The sequence below is a fragment of the Petromyzon marinus genome, chromosome 6, assembly GCF_048934315.1.
Source record: "Petromyzon marinus isolate PM22_M1 ecotype Great Lakes invasive population chromosome 6, UKy_Petmar_22M1.pri1.0, whole genome shotgun sequence".
Taxonomy (NCBI): Eukaryota; Metazoa; Chordata; class Hyperoartia; order Petromyzontiformes; family Petromyzontidae; genus Petromyzon; species Petromyzon marinus.
The window spans coordinates 7,190,030-7,213,154 of NC_133672.1; the positions used below are offsets into that span (position 1 = coordinate 7,190,030).

A 23,125-nucleotide genomic window follows, 5' to 3' on the forward strand; every position below is an offset into this window, starting at 1 on the left:
GAATGCCAAATCACGATCGTAAAGCAATACTACTGAAAGCGACCAGATTGTTAAAACAATAAAAATTCCATATATCTCAGGAGTAACTGACAAATTAGCCCGCGTTTTGCAAAAGCAAAACATTACAGTAAGATTTGGTACAGTACACAAAATTCAAAAACTAGTATCTTGCACTAAAGACGCATTACCTAAACTATCAACAGAAGGTGTATATCGGATTAATTGTTCATGTGGCAGCTGCTACATTGGGCAGACGGGACGTAACATCAGCGTAAGACTAAAAGAACATCAGAGAAATATTAAATTATCTCAAACACAACTGTCGGCAGTGGCAGAACATGCTTGTCAACAAGGACACTCAATTGATTTTGACAATGTTGCAGTGGTGTGTAAAACTAATTATTACTGGCAAAGACTAATTAGAGAATCCATTGAAATTGAGAGGAACAAGAATAACTTTAATCGCTCTGACAGCTACCGGCTCAGTGCGGCCTGGAAGCGTATTATTAAATAATACACATTACATTTTGATTTAAAGAATTACTAATCTACAACTCATTACTAATCATAACCAATGACTGATTACTAATCGATTATATAATTACATTACCCCCCCCTCCGCCTCTAATCACTGCACCTGATGAGTTAAGTGATGACGTCACTCTTCTGCTCTATATAAAACCGGGAGCAAGCGAGGGCTTTACCATTCTGGCGAATTGCCCGATGATGCTGGAAGTATTTACCAGCGAAACGTCGTACTCAAACTGTAAATGTGGATTAACTCTTCAACACACCGGTGGGCTGAAGTAGTGAATTATTTGTCTTTTGTCAACGTGACACTTTTCTTTGCTGATTGGCCGTGTCGGGTGGTGGAGGGTTACGACACATTTATAAATAAACGCGATCTAACCCAAAAACCTTTATTATGAATAATATTGGTCGCGAAAGCCTACGTGTTAAACACCTGCATAACTTCACACAATTAATTGTATGATCCTGATTGATTATACGACCCTGGGCAATGAAGCTAAGCCTAATTATCATAACTGCCCACATGAGCATAATCGCATACATTCGCATAAATTAATATGATTATCTCTCTGATTAGCAGATTTTTTTGTGCATAATTACATACATTAGCATAATTTCGGACAATTACGCATTTTTTTTTATTTCATTTCATTTTTATTATTTTCATTACATTTTCAAGACCCCGCATATACAGCAGGGAGGCTAACTGACCCGACCCAGTCAAGGTCTTCGGGTCCCGACCACTGGTCCACTCAGTCCCGGCCCTTAGAAGGACGTCGGGTCCGGGGGTTCCCAGGGTCCTATCCTAAGCAGGTCTTCAGTCTTCAGCTTGACGATGACTGCTGGACCCGTCTAGAGGTCCGGCTTTTATACCCGTTTCAGGGTCTCTCTGCCCCTAGCCACGCCTTCCTCCTGGAACGCTCTAGGGGGCTCTGGAATATCCCCCCAGCTCCTCTCTTGGGGTCTGGGGAGCCCTATTTGCCCAACGGGCCGACTCATCTTACTCATTCAGTATACCACCCCCTTTTGACACATGCCTGCTACTACAGGTAAGGATGAATGGGAGATGTACACGGTGTCCAACCATGCTACTACACATACGTAGTTGGCAGAGTTGGTGTTACGAGCTGCGCCGCGCGTGTGCGTGGCGGGCACCTGCGTGTAGACCATGCTCTCCATGCGGAAGAGGGTGACGATCAGGACACGTGCTTTCTGCTCCTGGCCTTGCACCTGCGCTCCCACCTTTGCCTGCCTCCAGGCAAGGGTGAGCGTGAAAAAACACACAAGCCGGCGTTCGTTCAATGAGTAAAATTAGCGACGAGAATATTCGTCAAGCTGAGCTGGGTTTAATTGGGTCAACGGTGATACCGAGTGGACGGAAATCGTCCAGCGTTGACGATGATTACGACACGTAAAATATTTTCATGTATGTGCTGTGAAGAAGGGCCATTGCTTGAAATGTCATCGATTGTATATCTTTTCTTTAAAGGGCACAGTGTTATTGGCAAATGTTGAGGGTTTTTTTTTTCTAAATACGTTGGTTTATGGTGCAATGGGGGATGATATGGAGATGTTTGGAGGGTTTTCGGGAGAGGTGGTGGGGAATATGGGGGAGGGCAGTGGGGGATGGAGGGGAGGGGTGGTGGGGGAACCTCGGGCCAAGTCTGGAACTGATCATTTTCATTGTTAAACACATGCAATGGAATTGAATCAAACACAGGATTCAAACATTTTGCTGTTGAGCTCGAAGGACACCGTAAGAAAGTAGTTAAAGGAAGGTCACCTTGACGAGACGGTTAAACTCTGGAAGGAATTTGAACACGTCATCGGCGAGTCGCATGAACACATCCTGCACGCTCCCTGCACCACACACGTAAACCCACACACAGATACACACACACATACACACAGATACACACATCACACACACATCACATACACACACACACATACGTGTGCACACACACACGTGTGCACACACACACGTGTGCACACACACACACACACACGCGCACACACGCACACACACACACACGTGCGCACACACACACACACGTGTGCACACACACACACACGTGCGCACACACACACACACGTGCGCACACACACAGATACACACACGCGCACACACACGCGCACACACACACATCACATACACACACACGCACACACACATGAGCACACACACACATCACATACACACACATCACATACACACACACACGCACACACACACGCGCACACACTCACGCACACACACACGCGCACACACACACACACACGCGCACACACACACACGCAAACACACACACGCAAACCCACACACACACGCAAACCCACACACACACACGCGCACACACATGCGCACACACACACATGCGCACACACACACGCACGTGCGCACACACACACACATGCGCACACACACACAGACACATGCGCACACACACACACACATGCGCACACACACACACGCACACACACACATTAAGCACCGCTCGCGCACACCCACCAAGACAAATCCCCCTATAGCCTTAACAGACTGTTGGGGCAAGTGCTGTTAGCGAGTACTTATGAAGGCTAGAACGGCACACGAGGGGGTGGGTGGCCAGCACCACGCCCGACCGCCTTTGTGTCTCCCTAGTGGCGATGTTTACACACCACATCAGGTACTCATTTGAGGCTGAGTCGACCTAGAGGAGGCCCAGGACCGGTTCAGATAATCGTCACCGGTGTTGCCCGTGATCGAGAATCGAACTCGGGTCGCAGTGCGCTAACCGCTACACCACTGCTCCCCGCTGTGCGTATGTGTCAACTTATAAAACGTGCCCATTTTTAGTTTATTTACACGCAAATGACTTAATTACGAAAACACGAGCAATTGTTACCCCTTACCGACAGCTTGGCAGAAAAAAATATAGCGGAGACCTTTGACAGTAAATAAACAGGCAGAAAGACAAAATATAATAATAACACATCATACTCTCCCTCGACATTGTGACTATCGGCGCTGCGGCACGTACAACAGGTGACAGCGAGCACGTTGAGGGCCGGTTTCTCCAAGCGCTGCACATGAACTCGAGCGAGGTTCTCAAAGGCGTGGTAGCTCACGAACCCCGGCAGCTCCCGCCCCGAGCGATTATCTATGTACTCCCGAATCAAATTGTCCAGCTCTTCCAGCCCTGCGAGAAATAAGCGCACAACCAGCACGTCGAATTGAACAATTACAGAAGTGGTTCCCAACCTATGGTCCGCAGATCACGGTTTGACCACAAAGCCAGTTACTACGATTTGGAGTAATTGCAATTTATATAAATAGATTATTGGTGCACGGTAGTCCGTATAAATTATTTGAGGGTTGACATTGACAGTGAGTACAAAAGAGTTGGGAAGCACTGGTGTAGACCAATACAATACGCCATTAAGTTCACAGATTCAATAATTTCAGATTAAAAAAATTCGCACCAGTAAATACTAGGGATGAGTTTCTGATGAAGTATAACTTCAGGTTTTTTATTTTAATGGAATTTTTTTTTTATTTTTCCAGATAATTTCCATGTCGTTTGATGCGTCTTTGGGTCCACAAAAGTGAGGTCCACTCGATTCCACGTGACGTAATATTATTTGTTGATGCAGATAAGACACATTCAGCTATAAGCTGTTTTACACAAATAACCCTTCCAGAAAAATGCTAAATAAAAAAAATCGCAGCATGTGAACACAACCGTTGCAGTAGCGATAATCTTACACGCATCCTGGGCTCTCTTCAGATCCTTGAGCCACGTGCGGAAGTGCTCTCGCACGAGCGTGTACAGCATCATGTTGCGTGGAAGATTGCGGCTGGGCTCTCCCCGCGCGAGTCCTCGCACGTCGTCATTGTATCTCATCACGCGCTGTGAACACACAGCAAGCACACGCGCGAGACATTGGGGGCGGTGACATGGACCAGCGGTGCAAACTGACGATGCCTGAACCGCCTCCGGTACAGCGCTACAGGGGGAAGACATCGCGACCAGGCCCAGGACGCGAGCTGCGTCTGCAGCGAAGAGGGGATGACGACTCCTCGCTTGTCCGTTCCGGCGTCGTCTGCCCGAGGAGCCGCGCACAGCCGATGAGTTCAGCACCGCCGCTATGTACGGCAGCAAGAGCCGTTTATGACAACGATGTCGAAAGAGGTCACACGTTTGGCGCAACGGTGCTTCGTTGACTATGCATGATGAAATAAATTTCACTGACCGTGTGCGATGGGGGGGGGGGGCCTGTGCCCCAAAGCAATGGTCGCCATTGATTTTCAAAAAAATATTCGAACACGAAATCGAAGAGTGGCCCTAGCAGCAACGCACTTGCCGCTCGTCGTGTGCACGCACCGCATTGATGAACAGCTGCTTCGCTCGAGCGTCATCCGGGATGGACTCGCCCTGGCTCTCCAGCTCGGCGCACGCTTCACGCAGCTTTTCCGCCAGGTCCTTCCGCAGTTTCGGCAGCGTGCGCTGCGACGCGACATCATTCACGGCGAGGGAACAGATACTAGTTTGTACGTTGTAATTTGTTGTTAAACTTGTTTATCCAGGAAAACCTCAACAATGTTTTTTTTCAGGAGGGCCCTGCCGAGTTTTGTAGCAGGGGTTGACATTGCTACGTGTAGTGATCTATTTGCAGTTATTTACAGATTATTCTTTAGCACTAGCTATGGGAGCAAACCAGAAAACCTGTAGGAAAGCGTGCAGAACACTGGGAGAACGATACAAACTCCACACAGAAAAGCGCCCGAGTCGAGAATCATACCCAGGCCCCCTTTCTTGCTGCGAGGCACAAGCGTTACCACTGCCTCGCCACCCTGACGCCGCCCACCTTGATGTTGTCCACAAGTTCCTCGGTGAGCTTGGCAGCCAAAACGGTAGTGGTGGTCAACTTGCCACCGTTGTGCACGTGGCTAAAAGGGACAGAGACACCACAGTGCAGCATGGGTCAATCGCAGATATCATCGGCAAAGTCAACTACGCATCATACTTCACAGCATTTCACCCGCAGTGTGAGAGATGTGGAGAGTGGAAAAGGTAAGGGAGTGAGACGACGCTACGCACACAAAGATGGTGGAACAAAGGCTGAGGAAGAGGAAGGCACGCCAGGTAATGCAGCACTCATCCACAAAGTACCAGGACTCCCGTACTAAAGTACCAGCTGCCAGCATCACCAAAAAATTCTGCGAACACCCAAGCCGCTCAGAAAAGTAGCCCGTCGCGTACTAAGCTCGCGTTAGAGTGGGAGCAGTGCACGTTAAGACAAAAAACGTTCCGTTAAAGAAAAAACGTTAGAGTGAAAACGCACAGTATGAGCGCCACGCGTTAAACGGGGATTTACTGTTGGTGGAAAAATTGTTAAAAATGTGTTTACAATTCGGTTGTCTTTATTGAATCACACCAGACTGAACTCATCACTTGAAATTGCACGTGCATGTATCCCCTTATCTGTTTACAGAATACTGCCAACATTCGGAACGGGACAGTTCTTTTATTTAATAATGATTTATGCTTGTGGTGTTTCAAAATGTCTACTGTCATGTGGTTGTTGTTGCTCTAAAAGCCACTCAGTGGTCTTTGCTCCAATTTATATTTGCTTCATCATTGCGATCTATTACATGGCAATCACTTTTGCCATATTGGTGGCCCAGGTGACTCGTGCAAATGAGACTCTTCCCGGTAGCCTTGGGTGCTCGCCTGCTTACAGAAAATAAATTTGACACCTTGGGTTAAAAACAGAAATAGGCCACAAGCGCGGCCCGAGAAGATGTGGGCTGGAAGCGGGTGCTGGCACTGAGCACGCACCAGAAGACGGGGTGCTTCTTGAAGAAGGCAGCCTCTACACGCGACGCCTCGGCCAGCGTCTGATGCGCCTCCACGTCGCGCTGGCTCCGGCACTTGACCAGCACGTAGCCCTTGGACAGCGGGAACACCTGGTTCTGCAGGATGCGCAGAGCGTTGCGCTCAGTTCCCTCGTCCATCAGGTCCGGCTTGGTAAGGACCCCTAGGGTGGAAAAGTTGTCATTCTGAAATAAGTAGGAATAACGCGCCACTCACGCCCCGGGCATTGGTGCATTATTCACGTGAAAAACAGCTGCGCTTGCTTAATAGAGAGCGCGTCTAAAAGCAGAATGGAAACTGCTAACGGCGGAAAGTTCGGTTGTTTCAGAACATAAACAAGGTGGACCGTCCATGTGTCCATCATTATTACACTTCTTTACTCAGTTGAGCCTCACTGAGACTCAAACATTTTCAGGAGGGTCCCGCCAAGTTTGCCAATTAGAGAAATAATTTGCAAGGCAGTTTGTGGTGCGCCGAGGACTGTTGTCGTTACCAAGGGTACGCACGCCGGTGGGGTCCACAGCCTGGGCCATCTTAAGCGCCTCAGTTGTAGCAATGTCCACATTGCAGGGGATCACCACCAGATTGATGGTCTCCTGCCGGCCGATGTGGTCACGAATCAGGTCCTTTATCTAAAGGAGAAGGCAGAGTCAAACAAGCTGATGTAGTCAAGATTACATTGTCACCGAATGGTCAAGATCAACGTCAAGAGATCATCATGGCCAAAGCCACTGATGCCACCACCGCACCTCGCCAACGCTTTCTCCCCTCCACCACTTTCCACAGCCGCTGCGCTGTGGATGCGCGACCTCCAAGATCTGCCCTGCCGGTCTCCCACCATCTGGCCTTGGGTCTTTCCTGAACAGGTGGTGAGGTTAATGTGCCTTGCGTGCAGCACGCTATGTTGGACATACCCTGCTGCAGTAGTTGTCACACAGGCCCTGATGGTTTCAGTGGTGACGTGTGGAGGGGAAGCCACCATTCCAATGCCATCCCACGAAAATCTGTGTAAACGTCCAGGTGGCTCAGTGGTAGAGCGAGCGGCTCGCAAGCGATATCTGGTCCACACATTAGGGGCAGCACTTTCCCACCCACTCTGCCATGTTGGGGCGACTATTGTCACGTGGCAGTAAAACCAATATTCAAATTCTCAGAGTTGAAATGTCGCTAAATTAAGTGCTAAATCAAATGAGAAAATTACTTTTGTTGTGTATTGTTATTGATGATTAGGCTGAGATGGTCAATCCCTAGACATGAGAATCCGATTTTAATCCCAAGTGGCTGCCTGGATTCGAACTCATCATCTCAGCGATGCCAGTTCGTGCCCTGACCTCTTACACACCTGGCCTCCTCACGTTACTTTGGAAAACACATAGCAATCGTCACTCCCTCCTGTGAAAACTTGGTAGGACCCTTCTGAAAAAGAGTCTTCGGACTCAGTGAGGCTTTCCTGGGTAAACAAGCCCTACACAATGATGACATTTTGTTGGTTTGGCTTGAGTTGTGCAATATTAGTGGTGCCGTGTGTCTATTACGCTCCGCTACGTTCAGCAAGGTGGTGAGCGTTGGTGTGGTGAGCACTTGCCTGAGTCTCAATGTCGACGGCTTGGCCAGCAAGGGCTACGCGGGCGATCCCGGGCAGGTCGATGAGGGTGAGATCGGGAACACTATCGGAGGTCACCTCGAGCTCGATGAGGCTCTTGCTCACGCCCAGATCATCCCCTGTCAACTCTGACTGGGCTGTGAGAAACAAGGGACGTTGTCAATATTAATCCTGAGAGCAGGAAGAGGAAGATGTAGATGCAATTGCGTTTTATTTGTTTTATTATGAGTCTATCATTGTGCATTAAATACATGGAGTAAAAAAAACGGCTGCTAATACTGCGAATGTATTAACCATAAATATACACGCCGGTGTATGTTAAAGATCCTGTGACATCATTCAAAGTAGAGTAGGCCACTGTGTGCTGGCGCCACGGTCCAATATTGCCACAGTGAGGAAATGAATGCGAAACACATTGCAGCGATCATCCGCCCCCTACTGCGAAAGCTTAGTGGGACCCTGCTGAAAAATAGTCTGGAGACTCTGTGAGGCTTTCCTGGGCAAACAAGCATAACCATAATGAAAACAACACAGGACAATACCTCCATGTGAATGCACAAACACAACAATAAAGACATCCGCGGGACACGCCACACTTGTTCAACGCTCCGTGAGCAGGCGACTACATGGTACGGCACCCTGCGACTTGTCGGAGTTATGCGCGGCCGTCGCCAACGATCGGACTTGACAACACCTTAGGCCTGCTGCTGCTGCTGCTGGTAGTGACCTAGTTGTTGCTGTTGCATTTCTTATATGGCTATTTACGTGTGGGGGTGGAGGAGTGCAGGGCGCTCTACAGAGATATGACGAGTCCTTGAAATATTGAGGGGCATATTAGGAAAATGTAAACTGGGTGTGTCATGCCCAATTAAGGTTACATTGGGCACGTCCTTGCCCATATAAAGAATTACGGAACAAAAATCGATAGATATAATAGCGATTTCGAATCCATGCTCGACGCCACGCCAGACAGATCCCATTGCTCCAACCCATCATGTGGCATTGCTTCCCACTGGATAGACGATGGCCGTGCATTGCGTCATCCCTCCATATTTCACGGACTCGTTGTGTCACTACCCACGGCGCCGTACCCTGCAGGACGGCGTCGCCCACACTTTCTGGAGTGTCGAGCTTCGTGTTGATGGTGCGGCCTTGCACGCGGTACTTGATGCGTCCATGCCAGGGGCCCGGCGCGCGCTTCAGCTTCAGGGCGAGCGGGCAGCGCGTCACGATGCCTGCACGCAGAGACACAGAGGAGGAGGTTGTGATCGGTGGGACATGTGTGCAGGGTGGAGGAGGGTAGGGGAAGACCTAAAGCCAGAACGTGGGATATTGTGAGCGATCTTTAAAATTAGGTGTGAGGATCTGACGAAAGGCAACGATGTCAAAATCTGGCACTGTTAATTAGTAATAATTTAACTTGGCTGTAGCAGCATTCATGCAAATTGAATCTCAAAACGCTGTAGAGTTCTAACATGCCCAGTTTGCGTGCAGACGCGCAGGAACCTACAGACAAGCGGGAAGGCAACCAGAACAAATGCCAACAATTGCCGAAGCTCTGTGGTCCTATATTGGGGTGTGGCGATGTCTTTTCGCTCACCACTGCCACGTGGAAGCTGCACCCCAGACAGAGCCTCCAGCACAGAGCTCTTGCCCGAGCTTTGGTCCCCGATGACGGCCACAGCGGGGAGGCCCACGTCCTGGTCCACGCCCAGATAGCGCAGCGTGTCGATCAGGTCGATGTAGGGACGAACCTTTCGGTCAAAAGAGTGAACCAGAGACGTGCCCTGGGGGGCTGCGCACGACGAGTTGCCTGCAAATGAATGTTTGCAGGAAATGAACATGATCATTTCAACTTTGAAATCATAATACTAATGATGTCAATATAAAACAGTACAAGCAGTCCTTTACTTACGGACACCCGACTTATGAACATCCGCACTCGTGAACCGGCTTCCAAGAGTTTATTTTTACATCAACCTCGATATACGAACTCGTACTTGCGAACCGAACCGTGGAACTATTTGTTCAGCAGAGCGATCCTCCACAAGTAGAATTAGTCACAGCAACCCGCCAGGGGTGTTTGTGTTTGTGTATGTGTGTGTGTGTATGTTTGTGTGTATGTACGTGTGTAAGTTGGCACAGTTGGTGCATCTGCCAGTCATCTCAGTCAGACCATGGCAGCTGGGTCTGGTCCCTGACCTGCGAACGGGCCTTCGACACTCCTCATAGCCCCAAAATGCACCGAGCATGGCACAAGCGCCAAAGTCACGTCACCGCCACTTCGTGGCGAGTGGATGTTGTTTTTGTGTGAAAGTGTGTGTGTACATGCACGCGCGTGCCCCCCCCCCCCCCCCCCATGTGTGTGAGTGGGGGGAGCAGTAATGCAACGGGTAGCGGGCTGCGCTAACAAACCTCACGACCCGAGTTCGATTCCTGCTCACGACCAACACCAGTGACGATGATCTGAATGGGTCCTGGGCCTCCTCTAAGTCGACTCAAGTCTCAAATGAGTACCTGGTGCGGTGTGTAAACACCGCCACTGGGGATTCAAAGGCGGCCAGGTGTGGTGCTGGCTACCTTGTCTAGTATGCAGGAGATCGTGGGTTCGATCTCGACCTTGATGCCTGTATACTTGGAGTTTGCGTGTTTTCTCCGTGGTCATGTGGATTTTTCTCCGGGTTCTCTGGTTTTTCCCTCCACATTTAGAAACATCCGTTTAGAGTATTTGGCTGCTATGAATTTCCACGTTGTAAGCCACGTCCTTGAACTCCATTTGTGGTCAGGACGGTCCTGAAAAATAGCTATATAGCTCAGTGGGTCTTAAAATAAAAGTAGTTTAGTGTGCTGTACCAGCCTTCATAAGCGCTGATCGCTCACAGAACTTGCCCCCGCAGCCTGTTAAGGTTACACGGTGGATGATTGTTGTCGTTGTGTGTGTGCCCCCCCCCCACCCACGCCACCCATTACAATGCCACCATGAGTCCCCCCTCCCCTACATGGCAAATCACGCTCGCACACAGCACAGGACAGCTGGTAAACAAACAGCTGCATCTCCGTGGCGCTCGGGACACATTCGATCGATTGGTCTCCACTCGTTGCGCGAACATTTGCTCGTTTTGCGAACGAATTGGTCTAAATTCTAATTGTTCGTGATAGTTAATTCTCGTAGAAGGGACGCTCGTTCAGTGAAACGCGCCTCTAACTTATTTTACCATATTCAGTAATGGTATCTTTTTTTGCCCCAGGTGCTGGCGTGGTCCCGGCGCTGTCTCCTGGCCCTGGACCATCCTCCATTCCCCATGATGGGGACTCTTCTAAGTCCATTCGTGGTTCCGTCTGCTGCGTGCAGGCTCTGTCAGGCTCTGCCACTGCTCCTTTCGCATCGAGGGTCTTCTTTCGCCGATAGCGATTCTTTTGTCGGTGTCGAGGGTCTATCCGGGCTTGCTTCGAGTCATCCGACTGCATGAAGACCCTTCCAGAGCCTTCCGCAGCTCCATCTGTGACATGTATACATATAACATCTTTATAGGGCCAGCTCAGCCTCTGGTACACAATCACCACTCAGCAAAAAAAAATGGCCGTTGACTTGCAAGAATTAAGAAATCTGGCTTTCAAATTCACTACCAAACTCACATCACACCATTGTGATCAGTTCTGGTAAAATGCATTTCAAACTCTTAATTAATTTCAAATGTTTAAAGTGCAGTTCACATTTTTATTTAGTCTTAATCACAATTTTACTCGTTGGGCTGAGGCTATATCTGTGGCATTAAATTTTTGCTTCCTGAAGTACATATTTTAATCCATGCTTAAATTGTCTTAAATTAAAGCAGGGAAGGTCATGGTTCATAATAAAGATGTTTGGGTTAGATCGCGTTATTTATAAATGTGTCGCAATCCTCCACCACCCGACAAGGCCAATCAGTAAAAAATGTGTCACGTTGATAAAAGACAAATAGTTCACTACTTTTGCCCATCGGTGTGTTGAAGAGTGAATCCACAACATTTACAGTTTGAGTACGACGTTTCGCTGGAAATTACATCCAGCATCTTCAGGCGATTTGCCAGACTAGTGAAGCCATCCACCTGCTTCCGGTCTTAAATAGTGCAGGATGACATCATCATTGTTGAACCCCATCAGGATTCGAGATCAGAGGTGGGGGTGTATGCAATTATGTAATCGATCAGCAATCAGCCACTGAGCATGTGACTCACCTGTAAGGAATTGCAATGTGATGTATTACTTAATAATACGCTTCCAGGCTGCGCTGAGTCTATAGCTATCGCAGCGGTTTAAACTATTTGAATTCTTCTCAATTTCAATTGATTCTCTAACTAATCTTGGCCAGTAATAATTAGTTCTGCATAACACTTCAACGTTATCAAAATCAATTGAATGTCCTTGTTGGCGAGCATGCTCTGCCACTGATGACAGCTGTGTTTGGGATAATTTAATGTTATTTTGGTGTTCTTTTAGTCTTACGCTAATGTTACGTCCCGTCTGTCCAATCTAACACTTACCGCATAAGCAATCGATCCGATTTACACCTTCTGTTGATAACTTCGGTAATTAATCTCTAGTACAATACACTCGTTTTTGATTTTTGTGTATCGTACCAAATCTCACTCTAATGTTTTGCTTTTGCAAAACACGGGCTAATTTGTCAGTAACTCCCGAGATATATGATATTTTAATTGTTTGGATAATCTGATCACTTTCAGCAGTATTGTTGTTCGATCTTGATTTAACATTCAATGCTCTGTTAATTTGAACATTATTGTAACCATTCAGTCTTAGTGCTTCTTTAACATGTTTAATCTCTTTCCTTAAACTTTCACCATCTGACTGTCTTTGCCCGATGTATGAGCGTCTTGATGAGAGAGGACTTCTGTGCTGGGTGATGATGCGAATCTGCATTCAGATAGGAATCAGTGTGCGTTCCCTTTCGGTAGACGCTTTGTCTAACTTTGCCATTTTGACCGCGTCCAAGCAAAATATCTAGGAAGGGGAGTTCACCTCAATTCCCATGGTGAACTGAATGGCTGGGTTTTGCACATTGAGAATATTTAAAAATTAATCAAGTGTATCTTTACCATCTGGCCAGACAACCAAAGTGTAATCGACATATCTAAACCAAAAAAGATGGTTTTAATGTACTTGAGGAAAGTGCTCTTGTTTCAAAGTTTTCCATGTACAGATTTGCTATAGCAAGAGACAAAAGATAACCCATTGCTGCTCCTTGATTTTAAAGAAGTCACCTCTCTTCAAGAAATAAGTGTTATTTAGACAATGGTCGGCTAATTTTGGAATATCTTCTGATAAACCTGTAGTGTATCAAGTAATGTAAGTGACTCGTTAACTGGAACCTTAGTGAACAGAAAAATTACATCAAAAACTTACCAGAATATCATTAGGGTTAAGTTAAATATCTTTAATCACATTCACAAGATTTTCTGAATTTCTTATGAATGAAGATATGGCTGTATTTGTTTTGTTACATAGTTTGCTCATTTATATGTGGCAGAGCATATTGTACTTACTATGGGTCATAATGGGATACTGATTTTATGAATTTTTGGTAGCCCATACAATCTTGGTGGTTTTGAGGCCCGTGGCTTAATTTGGTATTGCTCAGTCTTGGAGATGAATGAATTTGCAAGTATTGCAGAAGCCTTGCATTCTAAAGTATTGGTTGGATCTCGTTTAATTTTAATATAGGTACCTTCCTCCAGTAAATCTTTAATTTTATTATCATAATCTGATTGAGAAATCACTACAGTAGTGTGGTCTTTATCAGCTGCCAAAATTCGAATTTCTTTATTTAATCGAAGCTCTCTTAAGGCTTTTGCTTCACCAAAGCCAATATTCACTTTTGGTATTTTGCTATTCTCAATTATTTTGGCAACCTCGTGTCTAGTCTTCTCTGCCTCGTTATGTGGAAGATGTCTTACCGCCGGCCATTATCTCATCTACTGGAATTGTGCGTGGGGCAACGGCAAAATTAAGACCTTTAGGCTACAATAATGCTCAAATTACCAGAGCATTGAATGCCAAATCAAGATCTAACAACAATGCTGCTGCAAGTGTTTTGCAAAAGCAAAAACACTAAAGTGAGATTTGGTACGGTTCACAAAATAAAAATAAACTAGTGTCTTGTACTAAAGATGAATTACCGAAGTTATCAACAGAAGGTGTATATCCGATCAAATGCTTATGCGGTAAGTGTTAGATTGGACAGACGGGACGTAACATCGGCGTAAGACTAAAAGAACAAAGGTAATATTAAATTCTCCCAAACACAGCTGTCAGCAGTGGCAGAGCATGCTATCCAACAAGGACATTCAATTAATTTTGATAACGTTGAAGTAATATGCAGAACCAATTATTACTAGCCAAGATTAGTTAGAGAATCGATTGAAATTGAGAATTCAAATAATTTCAACCGCTGTAATTTCGACTCAGCAGAGCCTGGAAGCGTATTATTAAGTAATGCGCAACGCATCTTGCAATTCCTGAGAGGTGAGCCACATGCTAAGTGGTCGATTGCTGATCGATTACATAATTGCATACACCCCCACCTCTGATCTAGAAACCTGATGGGGTTCAACAACGATGACGTCATCCTGCACTATTTAAGACAAGAAGCAGGTGGATAGCTTCACTATTCTTGCAAATCGCCCGCAGGTGCTGGATGTATTTTCCAGCGAAACGTCGTACTCAAATTATAAATGTTGTGGATCCACTCTTCAACACACCGGTGGGCTAAAGTAGTGAATTATTTGTCACATTGTTTACTGATTGTCCGTGTCGGGTTGTGGAGGGTTGCGACACATTTAGGGGCCGTCCATAAATGACGTCACGCGATTTTGGACGATTTTTGATCCACCCCCCCCCCCCCTTCGTCACGGCGTCACAAAGTCAGACCCGCCCCTCAAATATGACGTCACAAAGCTCTGCCCTCCCTCCCAAATAAAATATAAAACATGCTTCAAATCGCTATAAACTATTGTCATTGTAGTGCGTATTTAAAGTGGCGCTGCACTCTGATGTTGTAGGAGAAAACATTTATTAAAACGTCTATTTAATTAAGTAGAACGTCTTCTTTGGTTCTTTCGGTAAAGTCACGTAGAATGAGAATACAATAATAAATTCATAAAATAGAATAAAAATGTATTATTTTATTCTCATTCTACGTGACTTTACCGAAATAACCAAATAAGATGAATCCTTACAGTCACGAAAGCTTTAAATCGGAATTTAAGTAGAACGTGTTGTCTATATTTATTTAAAGTTGCGCATTTTGATGTGACGTCACATTTCTCAACCCCCCCCCCATCGTCACACATCGTCACACATCGTCACAAATGTCTGACCCCCTCCCCCCAGGTGCGTGACGTCATTTATTCATTAATGGACGTCCCCTTATAATAACGCGACCTAACCTAAAACCATTTATTATGAATAATACTGGCCATGAAAGCCTACGTGTTAAACTGAAGTTCATGTTTTAAGGACTTTTTTTACAAAGCCACGAAATTTTTGAGTCGCCGGTTTGAGGTTATTTGGGTCCTGTTTTAATTGGAGGTCTCGCTGATTTGGATTTTCTATTCAGGCCCTCCCTACCTCAGGCCCCGCCTCCTTTTCAGGCCCCGCCCCTCCTTCAGCCCCCATCTCTTCAGCCACCCCCTCTTCAGAACCTGCCACCTCTTGAGGCCCCACCCCTTCCTCTTCAGGCCCCACCCACTCTTCAGGTCCAACCGCCTTCAGCCCCCCCTCTCCAGGCCCCACCTTTTCTTCAGGCTCCGCCCTTTCCTCTTCAGGCCCCACCCTTTTCCTCTTCAGGCCCCCTCCTCGTGAGGCCCCACCCCCTTCACTTCAGGCCTCACCCACTTCCTCTTCAGCCCCCCCTCCCACCTTCAGGTCCCATCCTCTTCAAGCCCCACCCCCTCCTCCTCTTCAAGCCCATCCCCCTCCTCTTCAAGCCCCACCCCCTCCTCCTCTTCAAGCCCCACCCCCCTCCTCCTCCTCCTCTTCAAGCCCCACCCCACCTCCTCCTCTTCAAGCCCCACCCCCCCTCCTCCTCTTCAAGCCCCCCCTCCTCCTCTTCAAGCCCCACCCCCTCCTCTTCAAGCCCCACCCCCCTCCTCCTCTTCAAGCCCCACCCCCTCCTCCTCTTCAAGCCCCACCCCCCTCCTCCTCTTCAAGCCCCACCCCCCTCCTCCTCTTCAAGCCCCACCCCCTCCTCCTCTTCAAGCCCCACCTCCCCCTCCTCCTCTTCAAGCCCCACCCCCCTCCTCCTCTTCAAGCCCCATCCCCCTCCTCCTCCTCCTCTTCAAGCCCCACCCCCCTCCTCCTCTTCAAGCCCCACCCCCCCTCCTCATCTTAAAGCCCCACCCCCTCCTCCTCTTCAAGCCCCACCCCCCTCCTCCTCTTCAAGCCCCACCCCCCCTCCTCCTCTTCAAGCCCCAACCCCCTCCTCCTCTTCAAGCCCCACCCCCTCCTCCTCTTCAAGCCCCACCCCCCTCCTCCTCCTATTCAAGCCCCACCCCCCCTCCTCCTCTTCAAACCCCACCCCCCTCCTCCTCTTCAAGCCCCACCCCCCTCCTCCTCTTCAAGCCCCACCCCCTCCTCCTCTTCAAGCCCCACCCCCCTCCTCCTCTTCAAGCCCCACCCCCCCTCCTCCTCTTCAGGCCCCACCCCCTCCTCCTCTTCAAGCCCCACCCTCCTCCTCTTAAAGCCCCACCCCCCCTCCTCCTCTTCAAGCCCCACCCCCCCTCCTCCTCTTCAAGCCCCACCCCCCTCCTCCTCCTCTTCAAGCCCCACCCCCCCTCCTCCTCTTCAAGCCCCACCCCCCCTCCTCCTCTTCAAGCCCCACCCCCCTCCTCCTCTTCAAGCCCCACCCCCCTCCTCTTCAAGCCCCACCCCCCTCCTCCTCTTCAAGCCCCACCCCCCCTCCTCCTCTTCAAGCCCCACCCCCCCTCCTCCTCTTCAAGCCCCACCCCCTCCTCCTCTTCAAGCCCCACCCCCCCTCCTCCTCTTCAAGCCCCACCCCCCTCCTCCTCTTCAAGCCCCACCCCCTCCTCCTCTTCAAGCCCCACCCCCCCTCCTCCTCTTCAAGCCCCACCCTCTCCTCCCCTTCAAGCCCCACCCCCCTCCTCCTCCTCTTCAAGCTCCACCCCCTCATCCTCTTCAAGCCCCACCCCCCTCCTCCTCTTCAAAACCCACCCCCCTCCTCCTCAAGCCCCACCCCCTCCTCCTCTTCAAGCCCCACCCCCCTCCTCTTCAAGCCCCACCCCCCCTCCTCCTCTTCAAGCCCCACCCCCCTCCTCCTCAAGCCCCACCCCCTCCTCCTCTTCAAGCTCCACCCCCCTCCTCTTCAAGCCCCACCCCCCCTCCTCCTCTTCAAGCCCCACCCCCCCCTCCTCTTCAAGCCCCACCCCCCCTCCTCTTCTTCAAGGGCCGGGCTTGTGCCGGGCTTGTGTTTTGTAAAGGTAGCGGTGTCGCTTAAATTTTACCTCCTCCATCCTTGCACACGTCACCCATTTTCCTCATTGCATCTTAATAATACTGTACCCACGTTTACTCTGGTAAGTAATTATACATATTTAGTGCATTCATGTAACATGTTTAACTTGTTTGTACTATTTATCTGCAGCCGCCTCCGGTTGCCACGGTTGGCTACGTATGGTGTGAATAAGTTCAACATTCCATAAGGCGCGTTAATGTTTAGATCAAGGTTGTTATTATTGTTATCATTGTTGCACTTGTTTACGCAGGAAAGCCCACTGATTCTCATTACTTTTTTTGAGGCGGGTCCTGTCAAGTGTCCGCTCGGTCACATCACCGACTCGTTGTCACCGTCATTGTATGAATGCTAAACAAACCACAAAAACGCGTGGGTTCGCGGTGGTCTGTGTGCCCCAGCGTCGTTACGCGTTTACAATGGACGCGTCGCACACCTTGACACCTTTCGCAAACGAGATGTCCCATCTCAAAGGGCCGCGGAGTTTTAACGGTAGTTTGCGCGTAATATAAGTCGCGCATTCGAGGAGTTTTGCCGTGTAATATATGCCCCTTGCTCCTAAAACGGAACTACTTTTAAATGTTTTAACCAGGTAAGCCCCAATGAGCTATATAGCTTGCTTTTTTTTTTAACAAGCGACCTGGCCACAAATGATAGTTCAGCTTAGTGGCTTATCACGTGGGAATTTATAGCAGCCAAATACTCCAAAAACTACGTGTTGAGTGTTCATGTGGAGGACCCGGAGAAACAACCACGCGACCACGGGGTGAACATGCAAACTCTAAATATACAGGCATGGTCAGGGTCAGGATCGCATCTACGACCTCCTTGTAGTACCAGGCGTTTGAGATAACATCTCGATACCGTAGCTCTCCCTGCAAGATTCGCGGGGCCAGCGTTTTTTTGACGGCGCCTACGGCAGAGCTGCTGAAGACATCCACTCACAACGAGGCCGCGTGGCCGAATGGGATGTGTGCATTACGAAGCCTTGTTTTATTTCTATGCAATTCGACAGATTACGTAAAGCATTGTCTGCTTATTTATTTGGTTTCTCGTATTCTCACGCACCGCCGCGAAATGGTTATTTATGCGTACAATATTATTTAATGTAAATTATCAACAAACACCTCGTGACGGATTATGGCCACAAGCCTCACCCGCATCCGCACTGTAATAATGACAGCAGCAGATGCGGACACTGGACGATGATGCACAAATGTACATTTTTCTTTTTAAAACCTCTCCGGCAATGTGCAGCAGCGACTGTAGTAGTTACCACCCGGAAACAAATCGTGGAACACACAGAAGCGACTCAAAAAAATAAACATCCCGATTCACAAACACGAAGGAGGAGGAGGCATCACCGCCGCAGCCAGACACTTCACCACTCCTGGCGTCGTTTATTCGCATCGTCGTTTAACCAACCTCAACGCCACCCCTTGGTTGTTGCTCCACATCAACGACCAGCCACGCGACGAGCAATTTCAATTTAAACTTCACAGGGCGATCGGCGAACCCTTTTGTTTTGTCACACTCGCACCGCGCTCTAAAGAGCCCGTGAAATACGCCCGCCTCGTTACCAGAGTCAGACGGCTCCATGATAGCACGAACACTCCGGAGCGCTGGATGAAGCAGAACTCTTCGTTCACGGCACCGGTGGTTGTGGTGGTGTGAGCGTCGTTTTCGCGAACACTTCGTTATGAAGCCGTCGGGGTTTTACCGTCACCCGATCTCGTCATAGCGCGCCCGCCCTGCCGCTGAACAGGGCCGCGCAATTGCTGGGAATTGACGCGTCTCGCGCCGCCAATCTCAAGATTTAGACCGCCCCACCCCCGCGATATAAAATCCGCGATAACGCTGTGTAACAAACAAACAAAAATTGTCACTGGATAATGTTATTTCCTAATTGCTTATGCCACAAAAGTTACAGAAAATGGCCATTATTCCCCAAAAACTTTGCTTTTGTGTCAACTCGCATGCTGTGAGGTCCACATTCAAACATTGCACGTGTTTTCCTCCAGTCGCTTTGGTCAAACCTCCCCGACACATTCTGTATCCAGTACCGCCGACAATACAGTATTCGTGCCTCAAACACTCGTCTCAACATTAAAGTAAACCTCCCTAAAATGATTCCCAGTGCGTTACCTAATTAATAAAAAAACATGACGATGCATCTCTTATTCTCCCGTTTCTCAGGTGAACGTTTATAGCCGGGGGGCGGGGCGGGGGGGTCTCGCTTAGACAAACATCTCTATCCCAATAAAGATCTGAGGTGCAAACAATGAATGTGCAAAACCAAAAGTACGTAGCGAGTTATCCGCATTCACTTGTAGATGCGAAAGTTGAAAAGCCAGAACAAAGACAAAACAAAGTCGAATGAACTCCGGGGCGTGAGTTGATCCTGAGTTTGTCAGGGTAGGGTGTCACGGAAGCTCGGACCATCAGCGGGCATCTTCTTGCTGTAGTCTTGCTCAAACTCTTCCAGCTGCGATGCAGAGAAGTGATTCTTCCAGTCACCCACCTCCCCTAACGAGGTGAAGGGGGGGGGGGTAAAAAAAAAGACAGTGGGTTGGAGAAGAGGTGTAGTAGACGATGTTACCGTATACTCGTGAGATGTTAACTCCCTCGCCTGGTATGCATGAGCGTGTGGGTTTGATCCCGATTCCGATCCTGATTTTTTTTTACATATGTCGTGGAGTATCGCGAGTAGCCAATGAGGGGCGAGCGTAGGGAAGTGCGGGTTGGTTGAGAGGTGACGTAAGGGCATGGAAGATGTAACTTTGAGAGGTGACGTAAATTTCGGAAATTACTTTTCAACTTTCGGGAAGTTGGAAAGTACTTCACGAAAGTGGGTGGAGCCTAGCCGGAGGGAGGAGCCACGCAGGAGGTTTAAAGGGACCCCCGCTGCCTGCGCTCGTCGTTGGGGCAAGAGTGAGGACCTTCTGTGTGTGAGCTGTCCTCGTCCCATTGAATCGTCATCCCGTCGAGTGTGTGTCTAGTGAGTGTGTCTAGTGAGTGTGTGTAGTGTGCAGTGCGTGTGTGCAGTGTGTGTGTAGTGTAGTGTGTCTAGTGAGTGTGTAGTGTGTGTGTAGTGTGTGTCTAGTTATGTAGTGTGTGGGGGGAGTGATAGTGTAGCGATTAGCGCGCTGCGCTATAAACCTGGCGACCCGGGTTCGATTCCCGCTCAGCAGCCAATACCAGTGACGATTATCTGAACCGGTCCCGGGCCTCCCCTAGGTCGACTCAGCCTCAAATGAGTACCTGGTGCGGTGTGTAAACATTGCCACTAAGGTGACAAAGGCGGTCGGGCGTGGTCCTGGCCACCCACCCCCTCGTGTACCGTTCCGGCCTTCATAGGTGCTCGCTAACAGCACTTGCCCCTACAGTCTATCAAGGCTATATGGGGGATCTTTGTCTTTTGTGGAGTGTAGTGTGTGTCTAGTTATGTAGTGTGTGTGTAGTTTGTCTAGTTATGTAGTGTGTGTGTAGCTTGTGTCTAGTTATGTAGTGTGTGTGTGTAGTGTGCCTCGTTATGTAGTGTGTGTAATAAAATGTTTCGCTCTGGATGACGCTGCAAAGTATTATCTGTATTTTGATTTAGCGTGCTGATCTTAAAGGTGCATTGAAAATTTTTATACTCAGGCTGATGATTCTGTTGTTGTGGAGTAACTCAGGCAGCCAGCTATGGCTCTAGGGTTTGGTGTTACAGTGAGGGAAAAAAGTATTTGATCCCCAGCTGATTTTGTACGTCTGCCCACTGACAAAGAAATGATCAGTCTACAATTTTAATGGTAGGTTTATTTGAACAGTGAGAGACAGAATAACAACAACAAAATCCAGAAAAACGCATGTCAAGAATGTTATAAATTGATTTGCATTTTAATGAGAGAAATAAGTATTTGGCCCCCTCTCAATCAAAAAGATTTCTGGCTCCCAGGTGTCTTTTATACAGGTAACGAGCTGAGATTAGGAGCACACTCTTAAAGGGAGTGCTCCTAATCTCAGCTTGTTACCTGTATAAAAGACACCTGTCCACAGAAGCAATCAATCAATCAGATTCCAAACTCTCCACCATGGCCAAGACCAAAGAGCTCTCCAAGGATGTCAGGGACAAGATTGTAGACCTACACAAGGCTGGAATGGGCTACAAGACCATTGCCAAGCAGCTTGGTGAGAAGGTGACAACAGTTGGTGCGATTATTCGCAAATGGAAGAAACACAAAAGAACTGTCAATCTCCCTCGGCCTGGGGCTCCATGCATGATCTCACCTCGTGGAGTTGCAATGAGCATGAGAACGGTGAGTAATCAGCCCAGAACTACACGGGAGGATCTTGTCAATGATCTCAAGGCAGCTGGGACCATAGTCACCAAGAAAACAATTGGTAACACACTACGCCGTGAAGGACTGAAATCCTGCAGCACCCGCAAGGTCTACCTGCTCAAGAAAGCACATATACATGGCCGGCTGAAGTTTGCCAATGGACATTTGAATGATTCAGAGGACAACTGGGTGAAAGTGTTGTGGTCAGATGAGACCAAAATGGAGCTCTTTGTCAACTCAACTCGCCGTGTTTGGAGGAGGAGGAATGCTGCCTATGACCCCAAGAACACCATCCCCACCGTCAAACATGGAGGTGGAAACATTTTGCTTTGGGGGTGTTTTTCTAAGGGGACAGGACAATTTCACCGCATCAAAGGGACGATGGACGGGGCCATGTAACGTCAAATCTTGGGTGAGAACCTCCTTCCCTCAGCCAGGGCATTGAAAATGGGTCGTGGATAAGTGTTCCAGCATGACAATGACCCAAAACACACGGCCAAGGCAACAAAGGAGTGGCTCAAGAAGAAGCACATTAAGGTCCTGGAGTGGCCTAGCCAGTCTCCAGACCTTAATCCCATAGAAAATCTGTGGAGGGAGCTGAAGGTTCGATTTGCCAAACATCAGCCTCGAACCCTTAATGACTTGGAGAAGTTTTGATTTAAAGCTTTCGTGACTGCAGTAATTCATATTCTTAGCTCTTTCGGTAAAGTCACGTTGAAGGGAAACAATAAAATAATAAAATATATTTTTCCTTGTTCTATATATTTTATTATTTTATTGTTTCCCTTCAACGTGACTTTACCGAAAGAGCTAAGAATATGACTTGGAGAAGATTTGCAAAGAGGAGTGGGACAAAATCCCTCCTGAGATGTGTGCAAACCTGGTGGCCAACTACAAGAAACGTCTGACCTCTGTGATTGCCAACAAGGGTTTTGCCACCAAGTACTAAGTCATGTTTTGCAGAGGGGTCAAATACTTATTTCCCTCATTAAAATGCAAATCAATTTATAACATTTTTGACATGCGTTTTTTTTTTATTTTTGTTGTTGTTATTCTGTCTCTCACTGTTCAAATAAACCTACCATTAAAATTATAGACTGATCATTTTTTTGTCAGTGGGCAAACGTACAAAATCAGCAGGGGATCAAATACTTTTTTCCCTCACTGTACATATTATTTATGTAGTTTATTGTGAAAAATTCGGTCACAGTCCCTATGATCACTGTTACATTGCAATTATGGCTTTATTTTATGGTGATTTCGAAAACGTTTTTTGGTTTG

The 23,125-nt window shown here is 48.1% G+C and overlaps 2 protein-coding genes across 4 annotated transcripts in view; both read right to left on the reverse strand.

Moving 5' to 3' along the window:
- Positions 1 to 19,911, reverse strand: part of LOC116939604 (interferon-induced GTP-binding protein Mx1-like) — a 33,165-nt gene extending 13,254 nt beyond the window's left edge. Inside the window, exons 1-13 of one of the 2 annotated variants that reach the window (XM_032948201.2) lie at positions 19,103 to 19,911; positions 11,211 to 11,495; positions 9,596 to 9,808; positions 9,087 to 9,230; positions 7,978 to 8,132; positions 6,886 to 7,024; positions 6,357 to 6,555; positions 5,383 to 5,464; positions 4,899 to 5,021; positions 4,280 to 4,424; positions 3,555 to 3,713; positions 2,315 to 2,391; positions 1,687 to 1,779 (exon numbers count right to left, since the gene is read on the reverse strand). In XM_032948201.2, the coding sequence (XP_032804092.2) occupies positions 1,687 to 1,779; positions 2,315 to 2,391; positions 3,555 to 3,713; positions 4,280 to 4,424; positions 4,899 to 5,021; positions 5,383 to 5,464; positions 6,357 to 6,555; positions 6,886 to 7,024; positions 7,978 to 8,132; positions 9,087 to 9,230; positions 9,596 to 9,808; positions 11,211 to 11,495; positions 19,103 to 19,121 (1,833 nt within the window). In that variant the 5' untranslated portion in view covers positions 19,122 to 19,911. The remainder of the gene's footprint in view (positions 1 to 1,686; positions 1,780 to 2,314; positions 2,392 to 3,554; positions 3,714 to 4,279; positions 4,425 to 4,898; positions 5,022 to 5,382; positions 5,465 to 6,356; positions 6,556 to 6,885; positions 7,025 to 7,977; positions 8,133 to 9,086; positions 9,231 to 9,595; positions 9,809 to 11,210; positions 11,496 to 19,102) is intronic. The other variant, XM_032948202.2, reaches the window with a different exon arrangement.
- The window catches only part of LOC116939605 (sulfotransferase 1C1-like), a 30,962-nt gene continuing 26,704 nt past the window's right edge, over positions 18,868 to 23,125 (reverse strand). For both annotated transcript variants that reach the window (XM_076064929.1, XM_032948203.2), the window contains exon 8: positions 18,868 to 20,048. In XM_076064929.1, coding sequence (XP_075921044.1) covers positions 19,933 to 20,048 — 116 coding nt within the window. In that variant the 3' untranslated portion in view covers positions 18,868 to 19,932. The remainder of the gene's footprint in view (positions 20,049 to 23,125) is intronic.